This window comes from Eumetopias jubatus, unplaced genomic scaffold (assembly GCF_037043125.1).
Source record: "Eumetopias jubatus isolate StellerSeaLion01/CBP00866 unplaced genomic scaffold, mEumJub1_p1.0 scaffold_4, whole genome shotgun sequence".
NCBI classification, from domain to species: Eukaryota; Metazoa; Chordata; class Mammalia; order Carnivora; family Otariidae; genus Eumetopias; species Eumetopias jubatus.
Genome location: NW_028274810.1, coordinates 140,779,350 through 140,803,633, shown reverse-complemented (window position 1 = coordinate 140,803,633; position 24,284 = coordinate 140,779,350). Strand labels below are relative to the sequence as shown.

The 24,284-nt window shown below is 44.0% G+C and overlaps 1 protein-coding gene across 1 annotated transcript in view; it reads right to left on the bottom strand.

Annotated features, from left to right (window-relative positions):
* Positions 1-19,917, bottom strand: part of DPYS (dihydropyrimidinase) — a 70,258-nt gene extending 50,341 nt beyond the window's left edge. Inside the window, exons 1-4 of the mRNA XM_028110610.2 lie at positions 19,604-19,917; positions 7,697-7,855; positions 4,001-4,180; positions 2,626-2,815 (exon numbers count right to left, since the gene is read on the bottom strand). Coding sequence (XP_027966411.2) covers positions 2,626-2,815; positions 4,001-4,180; positions 7,697-7,855; positions 19,604-19,867 — 793 coding nt within the window. The 5' untranslated portion in view covers positions 19,868-19,917. The remainder of the gene's footprint in view (positions 1-2,625; positions 2,816-4,000; positions 4,181-7,696; positions 7,856-19,603) is intronic.
* Positions 19,918-24,284: the final 4,367 nt, after the last annotated feature.

Genomic DNA, 24,284 nt, shown 5'->3' with positions numbered 1-24,284 from the left:
ATTAATTGCAGAAGAGAGGGACAGCAGAGGAGAGTAGAATAATGCAATGTTCTCCACCCACCCCTGCAGCTTTGGAGATGGAGCAGGGGAAATGTGAACCAAGGAATGTGGGTGGTCTCTAGAAGGTCAAAAAGGCAAGGAAAGGGATTCTCCCCCTAGAGCTTCCAGGAAAAGAGCCAAGCATGGCCGACAACTTAGTTTTAGCCCAGTAAGATGTGGGTTAGACCTCTGACCTCCAGAACTGTAAGAGAATACACTTGTGCTGTCTTAAGCCGCTAAGTTTGTGGCAATCTGTTTACAGTAGTGATAGAAAACGAATACACATTTCACAAAAAACAGCATATGGATAAGGCCATCACTGTGGTCTTATGTGTAAGAGCTAAAGACTGAAAACAGCGCAAGTGTCCATCAGTAGGGGACTAGTTGAACAAATACAGAGGCATACTCTGCATCCGTAGGAAAGAATGGAGAAACTCTAGACCTAACATGAGCTGACCTTTAAGACATATTTTCAAGTAGCAAGAAAAGCCAAATACAGAACACGAGATAAACTATTTTACCTTTCAAGTAGGAAAGAAAGAGAAATAAGAATATGCATATATTCTTTTTTCATAAAGAGAAACACTATAAAGATAGGCCAGAAATAAATTAATAAAAATAATTACTAATGAGGTGGAGGATGAAGTTGCTAGGGAAGGAAGTAGGGTTTCTCTGAGAATACTTTTTTAAAATTTTTTTTATTTTTTTATTTTTTTTAAAAGATTTTATTTATTTATTTGAGAGAGAGAATGAGATAGAGAGAGGGAGCATGAGAGGGGGCAGGGTCAGAGGGAGAAGCAGACTCCCTGCTGACAGCAGGGATCCCGATGCGGGACTCGATCCCGAGACTCCAGGATCATGACCTGAGCCAAAGGGAGCCGCTCAACCAACTGAGCCACCCAGGCGTCCCGAATACTTTTTTTTTTAATATATAATTTTGACTTGGGGACCATGTAAATGTTTTACCTATTCAAAAAATAAAATAAAATTTAAAATAAAATTAAAATGTCCATACTTAAGTTTAATAGTTTTCTACCCATGATTTATTCCAAAAACCTTCTCTAGACTTTTACTCTGCACCTAATGGAACTCTATCCCAGTAAAAAATTAATACTTTAGATCAACAAACTGTTTTCTGACAGGACCGTCAAAATCGTAGCTTGATGTGGGTTAAGATTGCCCATTTCTGCTGATTTTGCTATTTCTTAAATCATATTCTGACATTATGGACCTGACTGACAGGCTGTAGGACATGGCACATGATTTACAAAGCAAATAATTATACAACAACCAATTCCATAGAGTTGGCAACAGAGCCACCTGGTGGCAGAAACTAATACTGTAACTTTAAAATTGCAGTATTTTGTTTTTTAACTGCCGTGCTCTTTTATACTGAAATTATATTATTGGGGAAGGGGAGTGGGGAGAAGTAACCAGAAACGGTTGGTAGTAAGACCTTATTGGCTCCTGTGTACAACTGAGTTTACTCTGAACACAAGATACTGATGGACTACATTTTTAAAATGCATTCAACTTGCACAAAATCCTTATTGAACCGTCATGCAATAAGAAGCGATTTTGACAAAATTAATTTTAGTGTTAAAGACATGCCAAATCCAATTTCATAATTTTTATAACCCATATTTTGAAAGTTCAGTAAGTTTCAGTTTAAAAAGAAAACAAAGAGCCAGGATGATTTATAAAACTATTTCTGATTTCCTAACTTTTAAAAGTGAGATGATACTAGCACATCCTAGGAGGATCTATTATATTTTATGGGTGGGGGGGGGCTTTGGTTTTAAAATCTTAAAATAATTGTCATAAAAATACTATTTGGATAATTGCTCTAATAGCTTTAATACCCAAGGAGCTATGGGACAAATCAACTCAATTTGAAAGAAATTTGTTGAGCATCTACTGTGTACCCTGCGCCATCCTGATTCAGGTACTAAGAGGATAATGGAGATGCCTAAGAGACAGGTAATCTTTAAAATTAATCAGAGAGTTTGCACTTAGCCATCAGATTAAAAACTGGGCTGCAGATTAAAGAGTGGGGGACCTGTGGCTGAAGGAACTGTCTTGAGGTTCCAAGGATGGTGGAGAAATAACCTAAGGCAGAGAAGCAGAAAGGAGGCTACAACTAGACATGCATAAGGTGCAAGAAAACAGAAAGGATGTTAATGGAAAAGAAGGAAGACGAGCTGCGGAAATTCATGCGCAACTTTTTTTTTTAACAAAGGTAACTTCCTGTGATATTTATTTATTTATTTATTTATTTATTTATTTATTTATTTATTTATTTTTAAAGATTTTATTCATTTATTTGACAGAGAGCGAGAGCACAAGCAGGGGGAGCACCACGCAGAGGGAGAGGGAGAAGCAGACTCACCAGTGAGCGGAGAGCCCAACTCGGGGCTCCATCCCAGGACCCTGGGATCATGATCTCCACCGAAGGCGGACGCTTCGACTGAGCCACCCCGGCGCCCCCTGTGCAACTTTCTTGTAAGCAAAGCAGTAACTGTGGTCGATTTACCTCACTCTTCAGCTACTACTGAGCTATAGGCGAGCTTGTCGCTCAGGAATTACCGTCTCTCCTTGCATCTGCTATGACCTTGGCTGCAGACTTGCTCATCACGTGCACGATGTAGAGAGGGCAGTTCACCGCGCTGGCGATGGTGATGGCTCTCAGCGTGGCTTCTGCCTCCACCGCTTCCGGGCGGCACAGCTCATGGCCCTCGGGCCCTGTTATCCCCAACCCCAGCATCTTCTTTGCTCCCTAAAAAGGGAACAGACACATGTGCGTGGAAGGTCTACTAATGACAAGTACCATGATCTTCTTGTGAATTAAATACACAGCCAGGCTTTCAGACCTGTTAGGGGCAGATGTGTGTGTGTGTGTGTGTGTGTGTGTGTGTATTTGGTAAACACAATTTTAACACATAAACATGACACTTGGTATATGTTAGTTTTTCATACACATATTTCAAAATTAAATTATTTCGATGGAAAGGCTGAAAAAGATAGGAGGTTAATTTGAACCACATTCTTATTGCTGGTTCAGTACAAAATAAAACCAAATATTCGAATTCCCAATATTTTTAAGTGACTCATATGATGTTACGTAAGTAGCTGTGCTTTTTACTGAATCATAGTCTTCGCTGCCCTCTGTCCCACCCACCGAATGATATTGGACCAGACATTTTCCCACTCCAAAATGTTATTTCCTCCTTACAAAAAAAAGCAGTAAGTCAACACTCAGAGTGGGAAAACGGCTGGCCTGGTGTCATACAGCTAGGAAACGAGGAGTCTATTGAAACTCTGGTCGGCTTGAATTTACAGCTCTGGCTCGCTTCTCATGATCCCTGGTTGCCTCCTGGCCACCCAGCCTCACTCTCCCTGACTTTAACGGGAGCTGAGCCTGGGGAGAGAAAAAAAAAAATCAGCTAATATAAAGGGTAAGAGACAGCTCTTTAAATCTTGCAGATAGTGTATCCTTCGGGCATTAATAATGGAACTCCCATGAGAAATAAATACCCCATCTAGATTCCTTCAGAGCACATTTTAATACCAGTTTCTGAAAAGAGTGGGGCTTTAAACAGCACTTAATACACTGCTTAAGTCATCAGATCCCGCTCATGTCCGCACTTTAGCATTCTGAACCAGCAGGTGGAGCTACTAAAAAAAAAAAGTGCTGGGATACACAAAAGTATTTGAGAAACACGTTTGAAATCTGATAGCTAATCTGAAAAAGAGAAATCTTCATTCCAATGCATATACCACCTGAATAAAAGAGCATGGACTTAAGTAAACCGAGTCAAGTGTTTTCAAGCCATAGGACATGAGTGTCTGGATTTCCATTCTTCCAATGCACAGAATGAGCTCACCTACTTCGGTCCAACTGTCTCTGGCTCAAGTGATGGCTGTTTCATTTGTGGCGAAGCTCTGGGATGCAGATGCTTACCTCTGCGATCAGGTCTCCATTTTCCGCGTGGACCTGAGCAATCGCTCCAATTTCCTTGCACTGAGAGAAGGCCGCATACAGCTCCTCATCCCTCACCATGTACAGGTCTTTATAGGCCATAAACATCTTGAAAGAGTTCACACCTTTGTCTTGGGTAAGGATTTTCATTTCTTCTTTAACCTAAAAGCCACACACACACAAAATGCTATGCTTTCGTTCAAATAATAATTTCAACATTCTCTTCAACATTCGAGATGTTGCATTCAGAAAAGAATTAAGTAAAATACGGCAACAGTTAAATTCCTGAAAAAATGCAATAAAGGCCTTGATCCTTCCCTCAGGTTAGACCTCACTTCATCCAATGAAGTGCTGTTGGTATGATGCTTTTAATCGTGAAAGAGTTCATAGTTTTCCCCAAAGTACTTCATTTCTTTACTCGGACATAAAATCCTCGGCATCTATCTCCTGATGGGAGGAAATTATTTTGGAAAATGAAACAAAGCCACTTGGCAGCAATAGGAGAAATCATGTTTCTAGAAGGGATCAAAGCTAATTCGAGGTAAGGCTTTGGACTCAGATCTGAAACCCGCAGGATGGGCTCTCAGATGGAGGAGGAAGACCCGGATTGAGCCGCCGGCCCCTCCTGGGACGTGAGAGACTCTGGACGGGTTGGAATCCTTAGGAGCCTTCAGGTGTGCCAAAGGTAAGGGACAAGGTAAGATCAAAACAAGCTCACTCACTATGCTTGCAGGTCCAATTCAAGTCTCAATAAAAACTTCAAAGAAAAAATTGGTAGATTTGACCAAATACAACTGTTTGAATTTCTATATGTTAATACACACGCGCGCGCACACACACACACACACACACACACACAACACATGTTCTAGGCATAGGATTATTGATTGCTCTTAGCTGTTGTCTATCAACTTAATAAGAAAAACTCTAACATGCCAGGTGAAAAATACTACCAGCAATTCAAACAGTAAATACAAATGACTAATAAACACACACAAAAAATGTTAACCTTTCTGCTGATTAAAAAGTGCAAAATAAAACAATGCCATTTTTTTTCTATTGAATCAGTGGTGTTTATAAATGACTCCATTACATGTCAGATGACTCACTTCTGTCACTATTGATTCCCTTACTAATTTTTCTTACTTTTCTCTGTGGTGCTTTATTTATTATATATTTCCTTTCTCATGGCTTCCCCCACTAGAAAGCAGGGGCTTTGCAGAGTTTGTCCACTGCCGTGCGTGAGAACAGTGCCTGCCGCAGTGGCCATGCCGAAACTATCTACTGGATGGATGGCTGACTGAACGAACCTATATACAGCGTATTCATCAAGAAACAGAAAAAACACTCAAATGTTGACAGTGGTCATCACCAAAGGGATGGAATGAGCTCCAAGATATGTTAAGGGACAACAGCAAGGGGCAGGACATGATATAGAGTGCCTCATTTTTCGTTTTGGGTTTTTTTTTTGGTTTTGGTTTTTTTTTTTAACTTCTATAGTTTCAAGTTTTCTACCATGAGTATAATTTTTTTTAAAGATTTTATTTATTTATTTGACAGAGAGAGAAAGAGAGAGCACAAGCAGGGGGAGCAGCAGAGGGAGAGGGAGAAGCAGGCTCCCTGCCAAGTGGGGAGCTCGATGCTGGGCTCGAGCCCAGGACACTTAATGACTGAGCCACCCAGGTGCCCCTTGAGTATATTATTTTTATAGTCAGAAAAAAAATGCCTTGAACGTTGTTAGCACATGCACATGACGGGCTTCCAAATGCAGGCATGGTGGCTTAAGCCTTACTGCTCTGAAAGTGTGGTACCTGAACCAGCAACCTTGGCATCACCTGGGAGTTGGCCGGAAATGCAGATTCTCAGGCCCTGCCCCAGATCTGCTGCTATGGGTTGACTTGTGCACCCCCTAAAATTCATATGTTGAAGTCCTAACCCCGAGTACCTCAAAATGGGGCCTTATTTGGAAACGGAGGCATTGAGATCACATCAGTAGAGATGAGGTCATGAGGGTGGGCCCCAATCCAAGATGATTGGTGTCTTCATAAAAAGGGGGAATTTGGACACAGACATGCACACCGGGGAACGCCATGTGAAGACCAAGGCAGAGACGGGGTGTTGTTTCTACAAATCAAGGAACACCCAAGATTACCTGCAAGGCACGAGAAGCCGGGGAGGGGCCTCTACCGGATTCTCCCTCACAGCCCCCAGAAGGAAGCAACCCTACCAACATCTTCATCTCAAACTTTGGGTCTCCAGAATGGTGAGACAATAGATTTCTGTTGTTTAAGCCACTCAGTCTGTGGTTCTTAGTCACAGCAGTCCTAGCAAATGAATACATTTTCTGAACTTAAATGGGTGCTTTGGCAATTCCACCAGGTAACCATCGGCATATTAACGTGTGAAAAACTCTGGTGAGGGCAAACGTCTTCACCCTTGGTTTATGTTGTAAAATACGAGTGGGAGGAAGGAAGGAGAGAGGGAAGGAGGAAGGGAGGGAGAAAGGAGGAAAGCAAGAAGACCCTAAAAGCAGAAAAGAGATTAGATGCATCACTTAGAATGGTGTTTTGGGAGAAAAATTAACTTTTGCTGTGGACTGTAAACCTTGCTATTATGTTTGCAGAGCCATTGGTTAAAGATTAATTACTTGTTTTATACCAATTCGGTTCCTAAAGCCCAACTTCGAGGGGGGAAGTGCGGACATAAGTTGCACGGTAACTTCAAATAAGATCACCCTTGTGAACACTTTCTGGCAAAAGGATTTCCGAATTAAGTCCGATGTGGAAAAACAGGTTGGCAGTTGAAGTTCAAGTAAAAATTTCTTCCAAAGTACACGTGCATGTTTTTTGTGAGGAGAAATAAACATGTCTTAACATCTCTCTAAACTATCTTTTCTATCTGAATTCTGTGGTCCTTTCTGCCACGGCCTAAATGGTTAGCAGATAAGGAGAGCTGGTTTCAGCTCTGCCATCGAAGTATCTGGGCCCGTGTTGATAGAGAACAGAGCAGGAAGGGCACCAGGTTAGGCTATGGCTGGGAGACAGCCTTCAAAACGTTCCTGTTCTCTCCCTTCTTCTTTTTTTCCTCCAGATATTAAACATTTCTAATACAAGTTCTACTCTGTGGGAAAATACTGCTTAAAAGAGCTTGGAGGTGTTAAAATTGAGAAGTTCAGTACTTTTAAAAATTATGGCTAAAGGGCGCCTGGGTGGGTCAGTTGGTTGAGCGACTGCCTTCGGCTCAGGTCATGATCCTGGAGTCCCGGGATCGAGTCCCGCGTCGGGCTCCCTGCTCGGCGGGGAGTCTGCTTCTCCCTCTGACGCTCCCCCCCTCATGCTCTCTCTATCTCATTCTCTCCCTCAAATAAATAAATAAAATCTTTAAAAAAAAAATTACAGCTAAAGATTTTACAATCCATGGATCGTGTATTAGGAAAAGCTATTGTGAATGGGTATAAGGATGTAACCTATCACCTTTATATGCTTTAGTTTTTCAAGTTGATAATACTTCAGAGGATTCCAAATTCAAAAGGTACAAAGGAATATGTAAGGAAAAGTCCTCCCTCTAATTCTGACTTCCAGTCACCCAGGAAGCAACTGATATCACCAATTTCCTAGGAGAGCAAGGGCTAGGGGACTAAATGGAAGAAATCCACCCCCCCCACCCCCGGTGGTTCACCTGGTCACTCCACCATGTCACCGCCACATGAAGGCTGTAGTCGCAGCAGACTTTGGGGTCAGCCCAGCTTCGCCAGGTCTCAAAGGCCTGGAGGAGGGAAGCGCCTTTCTGAGGAATGGCAAAATCAATGATCATGGTGGTGCCTCCTGCCAGGGCGGCCTGGAATAACAAGAGGGTTTCAACAGGTTAGCCATCAATTTTCTAGCTGAGTCATTTATCTCCTTGAACGCTATGCACTGGCAAGCACTTGGGCGAGCTTGAGGGGGTCCAGGAAATTGCGCAACAATGCTGCTTGTTTAAAAGACCCAGAGGGACATGGGGCGCCTGGGTGGTTCAGTCAGTTAAGCATCTGCCTTCAGCTCAGGTCATGATCTCAGGGTCCTGGGATCAAGTCCCCCTGCCCCCCAGTTCCTGCATTCATTCTGTCTCTTTCTCACAAATAAATAAAATCTTTAAAAATAAATAAATAAAAGACCCAGAGGGACATGAATAGACTTTCCATAAATTAAAGTTGGAAGTACTGAAATTGCTGGAACTGTTTTGAAAAATGACATGTCTGATGAAAAGAAAATGGCTTTGGCCCAAACAAAATTCTCGGACTGCAAACTCTCAGCAGAAAAACTGAGATGAAAAAACAGAGAAGAACGCAAAACTTTTTCTTCTCCAGAAAACTAGATTCATTATTGTGAAATCTCATTTCATGACAATCAGTCTTGGTGAATTGTATCTCCAACTGCCTGTGCTGCCTGCAGAATCCCCGGAGACTCACATGGTGCCCGCTTCACCTTCATTCCCCACAACCAACTGTCTTTCCTTAACTCCCAACTGGCCCCTCTAATCCAGCTCCACTGCTCTGGTCTTAGTTCAACCTCTTGTCATTCTTCCCCTTGATTGTAATATTTCAGGTTTTGCTTCCATTCCCTACAATACAAACTCCTCGGGGCAAGTAGAAAGAAGCACATTCCAAAGCACAAAGGTTAAAACTGAATGCTTTTCACCACCTCTGGAATGAAGTTGAGTCTTCATAACAGGGTCTACAAGGCCACACATGATCTGGCTCAACTCATATTTTCCTTGGTATATTATAGTATATTATGTTAACTTACGACTAATTTTAAAAGTAAGTTAAGTAAGTTGCTTAATGAAGTGTCTTTGATGAACTACTGAAATTGATTTTACTTAAACTAAAATCATGAGGTGGTTAATGTGCTTTTAACTGTTATGGTCAAACAAGGTAAGTGAGGAAAACAAATGAGCAGAGAGGGATGCTCATGCAGTCGTTAAGGGCATTGACCAGGGAGGCTGACTGACTCCAGGGCTGGAAGCTCAGATTCAGTGCTTATCAGCTGGTAATCCACCAGCCCCTCTCCCAGGTCCCTCTGCCTACACCCCCATCACCCTCCCTGCAAAGCTGCCCAGATACACGGAGCAATCCCATGTCCCACCTGGTTTACTAGCTCTATTCTTGCTTACTTCAATAGATTTTTTATTTTTCCCCTAAGTCACTTGGCCCCACTCCAATTCTTTTTGCTCTCAAAAAATCTCACTTTTTGTACAGGATCCTATACTTTGTCTCTACCTTTAGATAACATTGCCTTATTCATGGCAAACAATACCTATTTGCATTTCTTAAGAAATCCCTATTGGTTCATTACAGTCGTGACAATACTAGAAAAAAAATCCTCAGGTTCTGTATTTTTATTTGAATGCAGATTAATCTTCTTGCCTTTTTCCTTCTTAAAGTGTTTTCCCAGTGCATCGCAGACATCCCTTGAGGACAAAGGGCATTTTTCTAATAGCAAGTGCTGTTAATTAAAGTGTTAGAAGAAAGTACTTTTTTAGTGTCTACTGAACTATAAAATCAAGCTTAAAGAACTATTCTTTCCATTCTTTCCGTATTAAGTCTTCCACATTCAGGATGCGGGCAAACCAGACACACTGCTGATGGAACTACAAGAAGATGGTGCAGCTGCTTTGGAAAGCAGTTTCTCAGAAAGTTAAACCTGGAGTTACCCTATGAGCCAGCAAGTCCAAGCCTAGGCATGTAGCCCAGAGAAATGAAAACATGTCCACACAAAAACCTGTACACAAATATTCAGAGCAGCATTATTCATAATAGTCCCAAAGTGGAAACAACCCAAATATCCATGAACTGATGAATGGATAACGAAATGAGGGAGAGGAACGCTATGGAATCTTATTCGACCAGACGGAGGAAGCACTGGCACACGCTGTGGATGAACCTTGAACACATTACGTTAAGTGAAAGAAGCCAGTCACAGAGGATCACATACTCTCTGATTCCACTTGTATGAAATATCCAGAAAAGGCAAATCCACAGAGACAGTAAGTAGGGTCGTGGTTGCCTTGGGCTGGAGGGGTTGAGTACTTTCTTTTTGGAGAGATAAAATGTTTTAACACTGACTTTGGTGATGGTTGCCCAATTCCAGGAATATACTAAAGACCACTATTAAGGTATACCTTAAATGGCTGAACTTTATTATATATGAATTTTATCTTAATGAAATTGTTACCAAAAAAAAAAAAAAAGGTCTACCACATGTAAGCCATTACAGGGAATGAGAGGGGGTGGGAGGGCCCACAAATAATCAGACAAAGGTTCTCTGTGTGGGTGTCTATAGTCTGGAGGCGGAGAGGGAAATATGAGTAAATCAATCAGTTTGTAATAACAGGTAGCAAGTATACTTCTACAAGAAGCAGTGGTATAGAGATTGCTAAGGGAAGGTAAAAATTGTTAAGCTCCTTAGAAGGAGTCCAGGGGAAAGACCACTGGGAATTCAAGAGGGAAGGATAAACAGACCAGAGGAAACGTGGACTTAAATTAGTATTAGGACACACACATGAAGTTGCCAACAGGATAAGGATATCTCACTTGCAGTGAGCACTTACTACGTGCCAGGAACTATTGTGATGTTCTAACTTTTATACTCATCTCACCAGATCTGCAGGAGGTAATATTTTAGCCCCATTTTAGGGTTGAGGAAACCCAACAGAGCACTCTTAATAACTTGACAAAGGCGGGACTGGAACCACATCATCAGGCTCCAAAGCCTATGCTTTGAGGAACAACCAATAGCATGGGGTCACTCTGAGGAAGGGCCCAGGAGGAAAATCCGGCAGCTCTGCAGAAAGTGGTAAAGGGCAGAATTGAATTAAGACCTAGACTAGGGTTAACTCAAAGCATTGGTTCCAACAAGAGGAAGGCTGTGCTATCAGCCTGGGCGACAGGGCTCTGAGTAGATTCTCACTGGGATGACTGATGGTGACAGATGAGGAGACAGCGGAGGGAGGCAGCTCTGGCGTGAAGGGGGAACATGAGTGTGGTGTGTAACATCCTGAGAGTGAGAGACCTGGGCACATGTCCACTCTGTGTATTTGCACACAGAGAGAAACGCAGACCTGACCCTGAGGAGCCAGCAAGGGCAGGAGAAGTTTGTGGCAGTCGCCTTGGAGAGGATGCCAGAGGGGTCCTGAGGGTGGCCGAGATGACCCCAGGACAGAGAAGGGAGACATGATAATATAAATCACAATGCATGCTCCAGAACATTCCAACACTTAGCAGGAAAGCAACAGTACCGAACCAAGACAACCATTTACAAAGTGGCTGTTTCTGGGTGGCGTGATGGCAGGTTGTTTCAATTTCCCTCTAGTTAAATTTTATTTTTAATATTTGCTAACTTTTCTATAACAAAGCACAAGTTTTACAAGAAGAAAAAATGGCTTTACAGATAGATGATCAACATGCATGCCTATGCTATATAAATAAAGTAGAGACTGTTGCTGGTGCAGATGTGATGGTCAAAGGGCCATTTTCTAAAATGACAGCAGACCGAAATTCCTGGGGCTACAATTTGCAAGCTCCCAAATCAGGATTTATCACACCTGCTCCACCTCCCTAGTTCCCCGGGAGCAGGAGAGAGAGAGGAGAACTGCCACTCACCTCTACTTTGTTTCTTCTTGTTCTGTTTCTCCTCCACGCCCTTCCTCCCTCTCCTCCCCTCAACACGGGAACACATTTCGAGAAGCTCTACTGAATGGAAGAGGGTGTGGACAGATGTATGGAAAACAAATCAGGGGGACATGAGCCACTCACCACAGGGGGGCCCCACTGCCACCCTGGGTCCTGGTGATCAGCTGCTGGCCACGGTCTGCGCCCCAACCTCCTCTGAACCTCCTTCTCCCCCTCCTCTCCTGGTCTCTCCGGTTACCCAGGGTCCTTTCACTGCCCAAGGTTACCTCAAACGCCCGAATATTATTTCAGTATTATTTCCTTCCACTAGATCCAGGGAGCCACAGGCTAGAGTGGCAGATCTGTAATCCCAAATAGGGTGTTAAGGAGACATGTTCCTCCCAGGAGGTACTGACCTCTTCAAAGAAGAGCTTGTAAATGCCCAGGCCTGGGTTAAGCGTCCTATACACATTAGATATTTAATTAAGCCTTGCAGTCTGGAAAGGTAGGAATGCTTTTCACTTTAAAGCTGAAGATGTTGAGGCTCAGAGATGTCGAATGACTCCCCAAGGTTACATGGAGGAGCATACAACTCTGAGGGTTAAGTCTTACTTTCAGCCTACTCTGGGCCTCAACCCTATGCAAGCCATTTTCCCTCAGCCCCTCTTCCATGTCCTGGGATCTGATTTCCAGCCAGTTGCCCCAGGTCATTGGTGAATCATTCCTTTGAGAAATGCAGAGGTTGATAAAAGTAAATCACGCACTTAGGAAACCAAATGCCTTACAAAACAAAACAAATGCCATCAGACTGTGAATTGGAAAGCCACAAATGAAACACAGTTTTATATGGCTCAGTTGATGTTCATCACTGTGACAATCACTACTGAAATAAATGTGTCCCTAGAAAATTAATAAGGAAGGGCTCTGTACTAGTGCTCCTTCACCTTCACGCATCTATGGGCCCTGGAAGAATCTCTTTTATTCAGCAAACCAAAGGGTCAGAACATCACCTTCCTAGGCCACCTCAGATATTTTCAGGATCTGTCTAACCGTTTTTATCATCAGATCCTTTTAATTTCACTTCACAAATATTCTTCAGGGTTTACCTAACATTTGAGGAATGAAAAGAGTTAGGGAGGGGAGGGAGAACCAGTAAAGGGTGAAAATTTCTCTCATATTTCTGGGTGAACCTGAATTGTTTCCTTTGTTTTTACTGCTGATTGACTTCACTCCGCTTTTATTTGTCAGATAGCCAAACAAAATGTATTTACCTTACCTAATCTTGGCTCATAAATCAATTCTTTCAGCTCCTAATTACTTCCGGCTGTTCTCCCTTGAAAACCTTCCAATTTATCTAAAACCTTCTTTTGGGAGGAGGAGAGCATGTGCTTATCAGGTGCAAATGTGATAGAACACACATTGAGATAAACTCCAACCAACAGCAGGGCCACAATATTATATAACACAAGATTCTATTTAAGAATGTATTAGGTTGTAGGGCGCCTGGGTGGCTCAGTTGGTTAAGCGACTGCCTTCGGCTCAGGTCATGATCCTGGAGTCCTGGGATCAAGTCCCGCATCGGGCTCCCTGCTCAGCGGGGAGTCTGCTTCTCCCTCTGACCCTCTTCCCTCTCGTGCTATCTCTCATTCTCTCTCTTTCAAATAAATAAATAAAATCTTAAAAAAAAAAAAAGAATGTATTAGGTTGTAAATCGTTATTGAAAGCATCCCAAGCATCGTCTTCCTTTTGACGGGGTCACCAAATTTTCATTTCTAAGCTCATCCTGGAACAAGTGACTTTGTCTCATTAAAATCAATCATAGGACCTGATCAATCAACCCAAGTAAAGCAGAAGGAAATCCAAGAGGACATTTGAGCCTTAGGGAGAAATCCTGGACTGAATTCTCAGCTTTCTCATAGTCGCTAAGACTTATGAAAACAAACTTCATGATCCCAATTTATGTTCCAACTCCAGAAGCACATTCGGCTTTGTAAAGACAGCCTCTGCATTGCCTGTCTCCTTGTGTCCCTGAGTCTGACATATTAACTGCACCACTGTCCATCCAACTTTGCAAACCAGACTGAGTCACCCTTGACATTTATCCCTCTTCTTCTTGACATCCCCAGATCCAATCCACTGGCAAGCCCAGCTCTCCCCCAACCCCCGTGGGCTGCCTCCTACATATTCCATGAATCTCTCTCCTTCCTGCGTCTTCACCTCTGCTGCTCAATGCCATCTACATCCTCTGACAGGACTAGAGCAGTAGCTCTTCACTGTCACCTCATCCCCAGCCATGTTTGCCACTGCCAATCTTATATTGATTTCCCTTTGCTCTTAGAATGGAGAAAAGACAATTATATTACACATCCCACAAGGCTGAACTTCAGCTGACCCTTCCGCTTGCTCTTGAGTCACCTCCTTCCCAACCCATTCGCCCCACTCCAGTGACACCATACCTCCCTCTCCTCGGAGAGCTCTGAGCTCCTTTCTTCCTCAGTGAGAGAGGTAAGAAGAAGCTCACACCTGCTCTTCCCTCCCCAGCCCTTCTTCTACTTGGTCCAGTGACTCTTAACCTTGGCTGCACACCAGCATCGTCTAGGGAAATTTATCCCATCCCTCAGAGATCCTGATTGGGTGGATATAGTTTCATCTCTGTCTGTCTTTTGCCCATTACAGTGCCTGGTACACAAATGTTCTTTAAATGTTTAAGGGAGTGTTAAAAAGAAAATCACAGTCCCAAGATGGAATGACTTACCCTAGGCCAAATCACCAAACCAGGGCTTAATACCTAATCAAACTGCAGTTTCAACCTCCCTCAGAAAAGTAGTCAGGAATTTTCTGGTCGGCACCAATGAGGTAATCTGTCACATGGGCCCTCTCCATCCCCCAAAGTAAGAGGAGGTAATCTGCATGGTAAGACACCATGCCCCGCCCCCTCAGGAAACTGACCACTCGTGAAACAATCCTTTCTTCTCTTTTGCTAGTAACTTCCTGCCCCACTCTCCTTCCTACAAAAACCTTCCATTTTGTAAACTCCTCGTAGCTTCTTTCTACTTGCCAGATGGGATGCTGTCTGATTTTTGAATCGCTTAATAAAGACAATTAGATCCTCAGATTTACTCAGTTGAATTTTTGTTTTTTAACAGGAGAAAGGAAGGGAGGGATCAATGAATTTCCCCCAATAGCTATGAGATGGAATAATTTTGATGGTTCACTTTTCCAATAGCAAAATGAGAAAGCAGTGTAAGTTGCATGTTAATGTGACATTTCATTTCTTTTTCTTTTTTTTTAAGATTTTATTTATTTATTTGAGAGAGAGAGAATGAGAGATAGAGAGCACGAGAGGGAAGAGGGTCAGAGGGAGGAGCAGACTCCCTGCTGAGCAGGGAGCCCGATGTGGGACTCGATCCCGGGACTCCGGGATCATGACCTGAGCCGAAGGCAGTCGCTTAACCAACTGAGCCACCCAGGCACCCATGACATTTCATTTCTTAAAAATACTGCTAGCCCTGGCCATGTAATTTCCTGGTTCCTTCTAGAAACATGTTCATGTGGAATGTATACTCTAAGCGCCTAGGAAAGCGAAACACTCAGTTTTGTCCAAAGCCTATCACCTAATCAGTGTTAACTAGGATTGTTAATACAACAGATTGGAATCCATATTTGCCTCAAATGATTTGGTTTGTTTTTTTTTTAAAGATTACACTTTGTCTTACTTTAAACTAACTTTTTTTTTAAAAGATTTTATTTATTTATTTGAGAGAGAGAGAATGAGAGACAGAGAGCATGAGAGGGAAGAGGGTCAGAGGGAGAAGCAGACTCCCTGCTGAGCAGGGAGCCCGATGTGGGACTCGATCCCAGGAGATCATGACCTGAGCCAAAGGCAGACGCCTAACGACTGAGCCACCCAGGAGCCATTCTTTTTTTTAAATTCAAGTTGTTCTTCTAACCGATGCATCATTATACAGACAAGATAATGTTAACAACCCTGAGAGAAGAAGTGACTTGCCCAAGGTCACACAGTCAGCCCACACAGCCTCTGAAGCCCAGCCCACTCCAGCAAGCAACAGAAAGAGGGATTTGGCTGGCGACCAAGTTTTCTGAAGCCCAGTTCTCCTACAAGGTGAAGAAATTCTATAAATACACCACAAATGCATGCTTAATCACATACCTTCCACTGCCTTATTATAAGAAATCATCTTGATGGCACTTTACCAAAAAGTTCCAGAGCAAAGTATAATTTCCTTTCTTGATAATTTTGAAGATTTTTTGTCCTACACAAAAAAAAGTGTTCTGCGTGTTTTCCCAATTAAAAAAAAAAAGATCCTTCTGCCAGCTACTGATGCTGCCAGATTTTTAATGTGAGTCTACCTACTCCAAGCTGCATATATTCTGAATATTAATAAATATATATTTGAAAACTAGCCAAGCTTTTTTAATTTACTCTCTTATCACAGGATGTAGTAAAAGCAAAGTCATAATTTCTTCAACTTTAATTCACAATTTCCATTTGAATAAAAAATCCCACTGTTTTTCCCCACGGATATTGAATTATTGGAAGACGAGTGTACTTCTAGTATAGACCAACAAGATGAAATATGATTTCTTGAAAGCAGAACATTATTACTATTAGTTACATCAGATAAAAAGCTTTTACCTGTAATTAAGTAAATCAATCATAGGCTTTAACCCAACCTCTGCCATAAATTAGATTTACAAACTATGTAACCTTTGGTTGACCTATATTCCATTTTTTAAACTGGGCCACATCACAATCTGGTGATCAATAAATAGAATACCACAAACACTATCCCTTCTATGTGTCAGATGTTATAAATGATCAGCCCGGGGCATGCAGAAAGCAAACGTTTAGAGCCCATCTCCTGAAAGCATCATATATCATTTTTCCTCTATAGCTTTCTGTATGTGAGGTACCCATTTCTGTATCCTTAGAGATGATGTGGCCATCAATGCAGTATAAATGCCTCACAAACCTAATGCCTGAGATATGTATTTATTTTGATAACCTTAACTGCCTCTAGCTTTGGGAAGGTGAAGGGCTACTGTATTTCTTAAGGATGACTCTGCTCGATTTTGCATCTCACCCAGCGTTCTCATCCCATCACCTGCCACTCGGACAAATCTAAACATCACACGTTTTCCCAATAGTTTCAGAAAGGAAGAGAGCCTAGTAGGTAAGAGCTCTAGCAATGGTAGGCAGTAAGGAATTTGAAGAGCCACTTGGTCACTTACTGGTGTGTGACCTTAGGCAAGCGACTTAAATTTCAGTTTGTTCAACTGCAAAAGGAGATAAGAGTGTTGGCAGATGAACAGCTTAGCACAGTGCCTAGCACCCAGTGAGTGCTGGATAAAATAAATGGTACTTTAACCATATTAATAAGATGTTTTCAAGTGTAATATACAGCACAATCAGCATCTACTAAAGACTTCTTTGTTTCTATTTCTGGGAACTAGAAACTCCACCAACATTGCCTTGGGAATTATTGTGAAGACTATAAAAGAGGACAAGGTGACTCCATAACATTCTCCTTTCAGAACTCAGGCCAATACTTGAATGCTCATGTTTATCTATATTTACCCATCTAGTTCCATTTCATGGAACTAGGAACCTCTGTTTCTGGGTGCCGGAGAGGTTATCTCCTGGGATCCAACCAGTATTGAAGTAGACTTTTGTAACTTAGTGTCTTTGTGAGTACTGTTTAATGTTCAACATGAATTTAGCCCCCGCTAAATCTTTGACCTTAACATCTCTGACTATATTGTTTAATTAAGACCATTCTATTTAATTAAGATCCAAAGCTCATGAGTTGACAACCTTTAAGTATGGAAATACCTAGAGAATCAGCTGGTGGATAAGTTCTTTCAAATGCTGATGACTATAATACTATAATATGCTTCAAAGACCTGCCTTCTCACTATAGAATTGTAAATCTCTCCAACCTAGGAATCCCTGAATGGCCAGAGAACAACAGATAGAAGACTAAGAACCAAGTTTCAGGGCCTTGGGGCATGCACAGATAATCTTGAGAAAGGGAAGGAATGTTCCTCCTCTAGAGCATTCCCAACCCCACTTCCTGGCTGCATCTGTAGAACCCTGATAAGAAAAAGGGAGGTGCTGAGGGGAAATGATGCTAGTGGGCCTGGCAACTGATGGCCAGAAGGAATAGCTTTGCACCTGGTAAATGGGGGTGTCAATGGAGTGCCCCGCCACCAGCAAACCACTTTGTTAATGATGAGCCTGTGATAACAGAAAGTGTGTCTACTGTGAAAACAACAGGTTACAAAATTTTATATACAGGTATACACACATACTCATACATACATGCATAATATGATCTCAATTATGTAAAATAAAGCATATTAGAAAGCATAAAAGCAATACACCCAAACAGCTGTCATGGAGTTAAGAGATTATGGGTAATATTTTTTTTTCCCAATTTTGTACCATCATGTATTGCTTTTATATCTGAAAATTTTATTTAAAATGTAAAAACTAAGTTCATTAAATTTTAAGAAATTTTACTTTTGAACAAAACGGCAAAATGAATATTCAATGTTCACAACAGATAATGATATGTCCTACAAAAAGACTTTGACCACTGCCCTGATGGTAAAGGTAAATAATTAGTAACTAGGAGTAAACTTTCCAAATCTTGATGTGAGCAGCAAGCCCCACACCCTTCTCTCTGGGTCAAATGGTTCTTTTTTCTATTAAACATTCTACTCAATCATAGATGACTGAGAAATATGGAGGGGTGTGTGTGAAGAAAATAAAACTATTTGAGAGAAGTTAGTAAGGTAAATGAACTATCCTCCAAACTGCTCTGAAAGCCTGCACAACTAAGTAACCTGATCTGTTTCACACACAAGGGTTTAGGCCTTAAGCATATCAATACTTTCATTCTGGAAAGAGCCATTTTTCTCCCTGCAGCCCCAAAACGCAAACCTCAAGAAGGGTGAGGGCTGGGCTTAGCCAAAGTGCTGAGCGGGGTTTTAACTTTATGTAGCTGTTAGGCCGCCCAGTTCAACTCCAGATCTTGTTTTCAGGAGCTTTGCAGAAACGTTTAAGGTTCTTTTCATTGACCAGAACCTCTAGGCCTTTGCATCTAGAGAAACCCAAGCCTCTCCCACCTTGGTTTGGTGATCTGAAACTCCTGCACCAACAGCCAGGCTGCCCAGGTTCAAGCAGCAAGAATTAGATCCCTATTTGACGTCCCCAGGGCAAGCCTGTTAAGAAGAGATGGGGCCAGGTTGCCTTGGGGCCAGTGTGAGTGCTGGGAGACCTTTCTGGAATATTTCTCTTCTAAATTCTTGTCGGGGGGCTGTCTTTTCTACCCGGGGGCTGGGGGGGGGGGGTAGGGTGTGGAGGCAAAGATTGTGGACGTCTTGGGCTTCCAGCCCGCCCAGATTTAACACGACCCAGCGCACGCTTTGAACTTGGAAGTCAGGGCACCAACTACTAGGTGAATGGATTTTTCATCTGGTTTTGGCTGGGGATGGAACACAGGGAGAAAATGGCTGGGAGTGCCCCCAAAACAAAAAGATGCCACAGATATTATGAAAGACGTGTGGACTTCCACAGAATACCAATGACGGTGGGGAGGGGAGTGAGGGGGGTACAGAGTGCAGAGAAATGAGGATGAGGGGACAGGTTGCCTTAATTTGTCAAATTACCCAGAGGGAGGAGTGGAGGGCGTCTGGCTCGGCCAGAGCTGGGCTGGTGGCCGCGAAAAGGGGCGCCTAGAAGAAGGGCGCGCGCGCGCGGGGAAGGTCAAGCCCGGCTCCACAGCCGTCGCTCGCTGCGGCAGGGCTCGCTCCGCAGCCCCCACCCCCAGCCCTTCCGCGCGGCGGCAGCGGCGGAAGGCCCCGGAGCTCGGCGGGGCGCCCGGGGCTGGAGGGCGCGGCGGCGCGGGTACCTTGGTGCCCTGGTGGAAGTCGTCCACGGACCGCGCGCCCATGAAGGGGAACTGCATGTGCGTGTGCGTGTCGATGCCGCCGGGCAGCACCAGCTTGCCGGCGGCGTCGAGGACCCGCAGGCTGGCGGGCGCGCCCCCGGGCGGCAGCAGGTCGCGCCCGAGCGCCCGCACCACGCCGTCCTCCACCAGCACGTCGGCCACCTGCGAGAGGTCGTCGTTGACCACGCGCCCCCCGCGGATCAGGAGCCGCGACGCGGCCGCCATGGTGCGGGGGGAGGGGAGGGGCGGCACCCTCGGCTCCGGCTCCGGCTCCGGCTCCGAAGCGCGGGCGAGCGCGGAGCCCCGGCACCCGGGCCGGTTTATCGACTGGCCGCGAGGGCGGACTCCACCCCGGGAGGGCTGGGCTGACTCTGGCAGGCTGCGACAGGCCGGCTCCGCGCCGCTCCCGCCCCGGGGTCCCGTCGCCCCGAGCCTGGGTGTCCGAGTCCTCCGACGGGAAAGTCTTGGAGTTTTACACATCTGTTTTCCTTTATAAGAAAAGGCACTTTGGGGGAAAGTGCCTGTATCCCTACCCTTGAAGACGAACGTGTGTCCCAAGACACACACACACACCCCACCTGCAGCAATGATAATACCCACGCCAGAAAGAACCAACACGCGCGCGCACACACACACACACACACACACACACACACACACACACCCCACCTGCAGCAATGATAATACCCACGCCAGAAAGAACCAACACACACACACACACACACACACCCCACCTGCAGCAATGATAATACCCACGCCAGAAAGAACCACTTGATCTGGATTTCCTTGTAAAAATAGTCTTTATATGAAGAGCGAATCATCATCACACAATCCGAGTAATTGGCAGACACAGAGTGAAAGTTCAGAGTGAAATATTTAATCTATTTGAAAGTAAAGCGGTTTGATATAAACTATTGTCCAGATTTTAATGATGCAATACAGACTAGCAAGGTTTTCATGGAAAAAAGCAGGTAATGTAACTCTAAAGATCTGGGCTTTTCCTCAGGTTTTTCACAAAACTGGCTTAAGGATCTTTCCGTTAAATCTTTCACCGTCTTGAGTCCTTCGTTTTCTCATACATAAAACTGAGATAATACTTGTTCTCCCCTTCCAGACTTGCTTTGAGAAGCAGATATGGTGATGGATGTGAATGCACCTTAATAAAATGGGAAATACCAAATAAACTTATTTAGCAAATACTGGCTTTGTAAGGACTGACCATTGGGGCTGGGTGGGGTGTGTTAGAGGGGTAAGTGATAAAGATAAATGACATTCTTGTCCTCAAGGAGCCAAGAGCCAATGGTGACACACATAGACATTTCCATATATATGACGAATATATAAAACAAAATTCTACCTTTGAGAGAGGATAAAGAGTTCAGAGGAAAGGGAGAGTGGACTTTGTCTTGAAGAAAATCAGATATAGAAGATTCACAAAGAGATATTTGAACCAGGACATAGAGGACATGGACATAAGGAGATGAGGGGTGGGAAGAGGAATGGCATTCTGGGTCGTGGGAACAGAGTATGTCAAAGGTTGGGGAGGTGATGGCAAGTCAAGTCTGATAAAGCTAAACAAGCATGGACCACCCCTCACCCTACAGGGGAGGAAGAGGAAGAGAAAACAGAAGAGGGGCAGTCAGAGAGAAGGGGGATGAGAAAGCATTGTGTGGGGGGAAGACAACAATACAGAATTTCAAGAAGGGCACCAGGATCGAATGCTATAGAAGGATTGGAGAGTGTGGTAGACACCTGCTGTTCCAGCCCCTATTCTTGTCCTTATTCTGATAATAGTCACTAGAGTTTCTCTGGCAGGAAATCCTCCATCCACCAGGAAGCCCTCACAGTGATGGGTTCAGGGATGGGCACATGTCCCACTGAGAGCAGACTCTAAGACTTTTGTTAGGTGGAGCAGATGGGGAGTTTGTTCCTTCCTGCTGGGCTTGAACCTGGAAGGGTATAAACGAGAGGCTTCTGGGAGCCGTGTAGACAACACGGCTGTTAAGTGAACAGAACCAACACAGAGGGCATGAAGGAGAGATGGAGAGAGGTTGGGTTCTCACATTGTTGGAGCTTCTGAAACTACCCATGCCTCAAGTCCCCTCCTCTAGACTTTCCTCTATTTGTGGAAGCTGGTTTACTTTGCGTCTTCTGTCACTTTCGACAGTAAACCGACAGAGGCTGCGAAGTACCTTTGAGTTTGGAGATGAGGTGGTCACATGCGGCCTCAGGGATGGCGTTTTCAATAATGGAATGCAGGGTATGGCCAAATTTCCTCAGCTCTCAGAGTACGCACATGTCAAAATGATTAAAAATTAGAAAGCCTCAATTATTTCAAGTTCCGGATTTGGCCGTCAAGCCAGAAACAAGAAATCCAAGAAGGTTATACAACTGTTATGGAAAGGGTGTTGTGTAAAGGTGAAAGGAATGATTTTAAATGTAATGCAACTCCTACCAGCTATTCAAATAACACACCACCTTAGGTAAATAAGACGGGATGTCAGGGCGGTTGTGACATCCTTTCTGAAACCGTCCAGGTGAATGATTTCAAAGGTTTCTTTATTTTAGATACAGTGCACAAGGATTTGGGGAGACAGACTCGATGTTGAGGGGAAGCAAAACTGCCATTTTGTATTCCTCCCGCTGGGGTAGAGTCTTGTTGATTGACTCACAGAACAAAGTGTGTCTGAGAGCACGTTAGTCCTCAGAGGATGAACTGACACTCAAAGATTTACAAAGATTGATGCTTAGTCACAGAACAGCCCTGATGGATGGCTTCAAGGGGTAGCAAGGTAGAGGAGAAAATCGTGACCTCCCTCACTGAGAGCCTTGCGTTTAGGGGGAAACGAATCTACCAGGCCCAGTGACGGTTAAGTCCTCAGCAAGTCTGGTGTCCAGGAGTTTGCTTTCCCTGTTCTCCTATCGTGTCCCGCTCCTGTTCTAGGCCCCTGGGGCCCTCAGAGGGTTTCAAGCCATTGTTCATGGGCAGAGGGAAGGGATGGTGAGGGTGTGCAGGCAACACCTCAGAGAACAGGACAGAACTGGGTGTCTCCAGAAAGCATGCCCCAGCTGGGGTCTGTGGGAAGCCCCAGTTCCCTGTCCCACCCTGGGATCCAAGTCCCATGACCCAGGCAGGGTAATGAGGTTATATTTGAATCAGTGATCGAAGCGGGGAGTAGGCAGCATGGACAGGTCAAAATAGAAAAAAATCAAAGGAGGAATTGGAATTAGGAGTCTAATCCTGGTTCTGATGCCAACCTCTGGTGTGAGCTTGGCCGAGTCACTCTCAGGGCCTCTGTCTCTTCAACTGAAAAACATGGAGTTAAGTTAATAGGACCTACCCTCTGTGCTTTTAGAGTTTTATGATTCTATGAACAGGGACAGAAGCTCATCCACAGAGTGCCCTGCATAGCCCTAGAGTTCAACTCTTCTCGGGTCAAGGTGGGTGACTTGGATACCGAGTAGGACTTGCCTTTGAGATTCAGGACTATTTTATTTCTGGTCCCTCCACTGAGGCTGAGGGGCTCTGCTTGGGAAGGGTGCCGCACACAGAGTGTATAACCCGCAGTCATCAGGGGACGATGCTTGGTGGGGCTGATCTTAGAGTCTGTGTGCTGATGAGCAGGGATGACATTTTTTCATTGTTCAGCAATGACATGCATGGGCAGGTGGGAATGGTCCCCTGACTCTGGAGGGTCAGAGAGAGAGAGAGAGAGAGACCTGGTCATCGCACAGCTCCAGAGGGCACTCTTCCCTGAAGCACCAGTCCTGGGTAGAGGGAGATAGCTGTCCTGAATAAAAATACCAGCATCGGTAGCTAAGAGTTACCAAGCACTCATGTCAAGTTGGGACTGGGACAAGTACTTGACATGCCTTATTTTACTTCACTCCCACAACAACTCTTTGACCCGGATGCTATTTTTCCCTTTAATAGATGAGGCTTTTGAGGTTGAATGGTTTGCCCAAGGTCACATAGCAATAAATACTGGAGGTAAGCCATTCTGGAACCTGTAATCTACCCATTATGTGACTCCAGATTCCAAAACCAGGTTCAGCTCCTGGCTGCCCTGGGGCCTCAGGTGACGGGAATGGATAAACAAGGATCCAGGAGTGAAATCCTACGTCCCTGACACTGACTTCAGACCTCTAGCGCCCATACTGGGCTGTGGCAAAGCTGCCCATAGTCACCTAAACTGTGATGACTCTGTGGTGGAGCCATTCTGTGTTCTTGCTCAGGTAACCAAGGTCATGAGTGGTAAAATAAGTAAATAAGTAAATAAAATTATAAAGTGGATTTTTTGGTAACAAATTAACAAATCTCATGGGACCAGATCCAACATACCCACACTGACCTGCTTTGGGGGAAAACTTTCAGACATGTTATCGTGTGAGTCCAAGAAACTCAAGGAAAATACCTTTTTTTTTATTCTTAAAATGGGGAGCCCCATGCAGGGCTTGACCTCACAACCCTGAGATTAAGACCTGAGTTTACAACCTGAGCCGAAATCAAGAGTCAGATGCTTCACCGACTGAGCCACCCAGGTGTCCTTCAAGGAAAATACTTTCCAAACGTTCTTATCTCCTATACAGTTTGGTCCTACATGGTTTTTATTTGTTTGCTTGTTTCTTGTTTGTTAAAATA